General features: G+C 44.6%; 1 protein-coding gene across 1 annotated transcript; it reads left to right on the top strand.

Moving 5' to 3' along the window:
- The first annotated feature begins 2,057 nt into the window (after positions 1–2,057).
- Positions 2,058–4,596, top strand: LOC127783156 (uncharacterized). Its single transcript, XM_052310395.1, has 3 exons — positions 2,058–2,665; positions 3,124–3,166; positions 4,346–4,596. The coding sequence occupies exons 1-3, from the start codon at positions 2,285–2,287 to the stop codon at positions 4,381–4,383; spliced, it is 462 nt and encodes a 153-aa protein (XP_052166355.1). The 5' UTR covers positions 2,058–2,284; the 3' UTR covers positions 4,384–4,596.
- Positions 4,597–6,000: the final 1,404 nt, after the last annotated feature.

Here is a 6,000-nt window from a genome sequence, read left to right as displayed (position 1 = left end):
TAGTGCTAAGTGGAGTAGTATAGAATAGCATTCGGAAGTCTTCGGAGTCTTCGGAAGAGTTTTCGGTATGGCTCTGGCAGCTCTTGTAATCTCTTCTGTAGTACTTTCCGAACTAATGAAATATTCTTCTTTATATATCTTCGTACTTTGCTTAGTCTAAGTACTAGTCTTACTTTATATCTGCATTATGTTACTTGTGTGGGTAGCCTATCAGAGAGGTGTAATGGTTCGGGTTTAATGTCTGATTTATCAGTTGCTATATGTCGTGTGCATGGGTATAGAGTAGTATTTAGTAATCTGAGCATGGTGCTTAGATTATTAAATATCATTAATTGGGCTTATATGCTGTGGGATAGTAGAGGTGGGCCGCTAATGGTCACAAGCTGTACGGGTATTCCTTCATGTTAATATATATTCCTAAGACAAATTCCTAGGGAGGGAACTCCTCCGTATTTAGCCCCGGTTGGACGGCCATGATAGGTTGTCATAAGAAACTCGGTAACCCGAGGTGGTCTTTCGAAGTACCAGGAGGACACTGCAAGGGGGTATTTGACGAGGACACAACTAGCTCGGATATAACCATGACCACCTTATGTATTGATCAACCAAAGGTGCATATGTTCTATATTAGATTTACTTGTTATATATTTGAACAAACGTTGCTACACATTGAGTTTCGTGTGTTTTCGTTCGCAGAGGTACTTGCTTGGGTGAAAGAAAAGAGACCGAGCGTAAGCAATGCATGGATGATTGAAGAAGTTGATTGGGGACCAAACCAAGACCTTCTCCAATTATACTTCTACCTCACCACGTCACTTTTGTCCCATAGAAGACAAGAGATCAAGTTGTACACGTTTTGGATTCGGATTCGGCCTCCAGACAGCATCAACTTCAAATGGACCTAGCTGCTGATCTAGAAGGAATTTCGGGGCCCATGAGTACTTGTTGGAAAGCTTATGGAGTCTACTTTCAGATGGTTTTGGTCCCATGTCAAAATTCCTACCGAGCTACCGGGAATCTGCAAAACAAGCAACGTACCTCATCCAGTCCGAATCTGATTTGGGTTTTGGGCCTTGTAATTGTGTCGTGGGCTTAGCCCAAGGGGATGTGTGCCCTAGGGCAACTCTAGGACGTCCCTAATCACATTTATTCAGTAGCTGTCATCGTTTAGAGTCGAGTTTTGCTTGGATTAATCTGTCAAGAACAGTTTCGCCGCTAGATCGGTTTGTGGAACCCTAAATTCGTGTGCTTAATCATTCATATGCAATTTGGTTGCAATCTATCTTGTTCTTGCTTGTGTTCTTCGATTCGCATGCAGGGATTAGCCTTCTCGGCGAGGTCAACCGGGTTTCGGCACGGTTCAATAGCGTGTTCGTTCTGAAGCCGGATCGAGTTGTGTCGCGACTCCGTCCAAATCGACTGTTTATCAATACCTATCGGAAGATCGGGACCTAACATCCCTCATCAGTTGGTATCAGAGCGCGGTTGCCCGTTAGGTAATTTATCTTCCCATAACCAGAAAATTGCCACACAAAAATATTTTTTCTTTACCTAGACAATTTGAGTCGTTGCATTGTTCTATTAGATTTTGCTTTGTTGAATTCTAGATTGCATTGTCGTGTCGAGTGCTGGTTTAGTTTTTGTAACGCCCTGAAAATCGCCCTAAATTTAAATCGTGCTTTAATGCATTTCTAGAAATTTTAAAAGCCTAAAAGTGCCTCCAACAGTTAAAATTCACCAAGATTTATATCAAATTGGCTTGTGGGTATTTTTAATAAATTCCCCATGCTTAAAAATGTTTAACCAATTTTTACTTGAATTTTCAGAGCATTCTAAATAATTATAAGGTAACAAAACAATTAAAGAATTTTATAAAAAGGAAAAGCTAAAAGAAATCCTCTTCCTCCTCTTCGGCCACTTCTAGCCCATCTCTCCCCCTCCTTCTCTCAGCCCAGCCCGGCGACCCCTCCCTCTCCTTGGGCTGGCCCAACTGCTCCCCCTCTCCCTCGGACAAAAGTCTGCTTCACCTCCCCTGCGCGCCTAGCCTGAGACAGACGTTCTCCTACTCAATGACAGGTGGGTCCCACTCGTCATCCCTAACCTCCAGCCATCCTCTCTCTCCGGCCGAATTCCAAGCGACGGCAACCTCCGATTCGCCTCCTCCACTCGCCGTTTTCATCAAATTAATTGAGGGGAATTAATTCCCACCTCATCCTCTCCAATTCCCCCATAATTTCCCACTCGATCCCGCATTATTCGCGGTGGATTTTGATGATGTTCTTTAATGGCGAGCTCCACCATGGCCGGCGTCGATCTCCCTACCCGGCGTCTCTCTCCCTCCCCTCCGGCCTATAAAAGGGACCCCCGACTCCCTCCTCTCTCCCCTCACACCGCCGCCCTCTCCCTCCTCTCTCCGCGGCCGCTACGCCGCTCTCTTCTTGTGCCGCCGCCGTCGCAACTCCGGCAGCCCCTCGCCGGTGGTCGGGACCTCGTCGGAGCCCGGCGTCGCCACCATCCGCTTCGCCGCTTCCTCCTCTTTCCCGTCCACCCCTCCGTCGAGCACGAGGACAGCGGGAACGACGACGACGCCGACGACCCGAAGCTTCTCGCCGTTTCTTCCTCACCGCCGGCAACACCGTCGACCTCTCGCCACTACGTCTACTCGGTGAGAACCGTCGCCTCCTCCCCTTTCCGTTTTACCTCTTCCCGTACTCCGTTGTACCATCGCCGCGCCGTTGGCCGTTGCCGGTGTACTGCCTGGCTCGGGTGCTTCCCCTTCCCGGCCGTGCTTGTGCGCCGTGAGCCGCCCTCATGGTGTACCGAGCGGCTGCCAAGTGGGACCCGCCCGTGGACCCCCTCCCTCTCTTCTCTGCGCAATGAATCAGAGTTCCTTTAGAAAAATAATTCACAAGATTGTAAATTTCCATTTAAACAGCACATAAACTTCAAATGGCCATATCTTGACCGTTTGAACTCGGAATCGACCCGTTCAAATCTCTAATTTCTCCTAAAAATGAGTAGAACCCATTTATGTGCTTTATTGCTTCTGTTCATATGGTTTTTATTAGCCTTTTTGTATTTCTTTGCGTTGGACGTGTGGATCCTGCCGTTCCGGAAGATCAGCTCTTCATCGCCGTTGACGCCGAAGACTTTGTGAGCGATCAAGGCAAGTCATATCTACCTTGAACATGTTGAATCCCATATTGTGAAAATTATGTTGTTTTACTTATATTGCATTGCTTTATAAATTATACCGTTCATTATTAATATTGTTTTATTACTTATTCCTATGCTCTTGGTTATGGCCATGATGTTGATTTGATATCCATGATCTTTGTGAACCTTAGTAAAATTATAACTTGACTAGTCTAGTACCCTACATGATGGACTGACTAGTTGCTTTAGGTAAATGCTTAGTCATGCTTAGTTCCAACCTAGAACTTTTGGTTAAACTAGACTTTGGTGGTCAACAACTAAAATTGGATTAGTTATGGACTATTGACTGGTTTGTCAATAGATGGGTGATAAAATGATTTGTGCAACTAAAATATATTTTTTGGGCTTGGGTTGGGGTGCAAGCTAGTTACTTTGGTAGTCGCACCCCGGCTAATATAAGGACCGGTCTTCGGGCCTCTGTTGCAAGGCATCTTCGTGCAACCACAAGTCTAGTGGGTAAGGCCTGACTGGAAGTTTAGATCTTCTCAAAATAGAGACCATTGGTCGGAAGAGTGTGGGGCCAGGATTAAGGCCGTTTTTTCACCCGGCGCAAGGGGGGGCCTGTCTCGTCCCGGGGGATCCGGCAACCTTTACCTTGTCGGGGACCGGCGGGCAGCGAAACCTCAGTGGGTTCTCCTGTTTTGGGTAGACCTAGATGGATAGTCTTGTCACGACCTCTATCCGAGTACCGTGGTGGTACCCGGCGCGTGGCAACACGTGTTGAGGTTGTGTCTTGTGGGTAAAGTTGTACACCTCTGATCAGAGTTAAAAACTATTCGAATAGCCGCGCCCTCGGTTATGGGCAAGCTAAGCAATGTACCCAAAGTTAGTTTTGCTTTATAAAACCTTGGGAGGGTGAAATCATGATGGTGTAGTCATGTGGAGATTAGCCTGGGTTAAGGCAGGTTCGTAGGCTCATGCGACCTTGATGATATTAAAATATTGGCTTAGAACAGGATCGTGTTTTAAAATGAGCTTTAACTTGATTAAAATGTTTAAATTATGGCTTTATGCAAAATAAACCCTATTTGACCATTTCCTTGTTTTCCCTACGCATTATTGTTGCATTTTCGGTGTGACTTGCTTAGTACGGTGGTGGTACTCACTCTTGCTCACAAAAATAATCCAGAGGATGGACCTGAGGAAGGTGAAGGCTTTGATCTCTAGTTCGCTCCGCCGTCGAGTGCCTGTGGCTGCTGCTGTTCCGTAGTCTTTCGCTGTTTTATTTGTTTATCTTTGAGTGTGAGGGCCTAAGTCGCCCATGTAATACAGTACTCATTTACGTTCCGCAAGTGTGGCATGTAATAATCAACAATATCTATGTGTACCTCGCCTCCTGGGACGAGGATTAATGCATTGAGCGTTTCGAAATGGTGTATATTTCTGGGCGTGACAGTTTTAGATTTAATTTTTAGTTTTGAGTATTGCATCTGTTCATCACTTAGGTCTAGGGTTCATCACTCAAAGTATGTGAGTTGTACGTCAGTTTTGGGTCCAGTTTTTCATCTCGTCGGTTCTTGCCGGGACCTTGAAAAATTGAATCGTCTCGTCGTCGGGTTTCCGTTTTTGTAGTTTGGAGAAGTTTACATCAAGCGGTTTGGGAGTTACTCGATTTCTAGAGTTCCTGTATTGCCATCATAGTGCGCATGTGAGGGGGAGGAGATTGGATCTATACCGTGACTACTCCCATCTCTCCCGTCCGTAGCACTAAAATTGTTAAGTAGCATATTTGAGATATTTTTATCAAAACGGAAATTGTGAGCAATCCATTTTTGAGATGATCCAATTTTAGTTTTGCACTTTGCGTTTGAGTCCCTATAATATTCATATTTACATTTGAGTCCCTGTTCAAGGTCAGTGGTCAGTTTTTGTTGAAAAAAAGTAAAAAAAAGAATAAAGAAATAAAGAAAAGGCAGAAAGGTGCAAAGAAAAAAAAAAGAAAAAAGCTGCACCAAAAAAAAAGGGCAGAAAGGTGCTTAAAAAAAAGCCGCACCAAGAAAGAAAAAAACCATTCATCTTTTGAGTATGTTTTCAGAGTATAGAGTTGTGCATTGATTCGTATCTAGTCCTTAGTGTGGTCGAGTGGTTGTTTGAGCTAGAGTTGAGTCTAGGCTAGGCCAGCACATTGACTAGTACTTTGAACTATTATTCGACTTTGCATTTTCTGATTAGCACAATTGCGTTCCTTTGCTACTATATATTGTGCCTCCCAAGCTACACATATATACTTCTGGTCAGCACCGCTTTGATCCTTGCAATCGCCACATCACGTCCTTCAAGGTGTCACGAACCAGCCACCGGTTGTACCGTCCTTAGCATTGCTGGTAAGACACTTGTAAGAGCTTGGTAAGGTGCTCCATTTGGTTGAGTTGTTGAGGGGCACCACTACACCGCGTAGCAGATTATTAGGGATAACCTTCATTGTTTGCTGATGTTTTTGTGTTTCCAATGACAGGTATGAGTGGCGCTCAAAATCAGCGATACCAACAAAGTGCACATGATGACAGTACTTTGGTGCAACAAGTGCTAAGTTCTCAAATGGAGAAAGCGGAGCAATGGCAGTACCACGAATTATTTGAAACAAAGTTTGTGGTTAAGGATAGAGCATGTCGTACTATAATCGATAGTGAGAGTTGCAATAACTTTGTGAGTTTAGATTTGGTTGAGAAACTTGAGTTGCTTACACAACTGCATCCTCATCCATATTACATCAAATGGTTCAACTCTTGTGGTAAGTTCAAGGTAAATAGAATTGTGAGAATAAACTTTTCGATTGGAGATTAC

The sequence above is a fragment of the Oryza glaberrima genome, chromosome 8 (genome assembly GCF_000147395.1).
Source record: "Oryza glaberrima chromosome 8, OglaRS2, whole genome shotgun sequence".
NCBI classification, from domain to species: Eukaryota; Viridiplantae; Streptophyta; class Magnoliopsida; order Poales; family Poaceae; genus Oryza; species Oryza glaberrima.
This window is presented reverse-complemented; position numbering and strand designations above follow the sequence as displayed.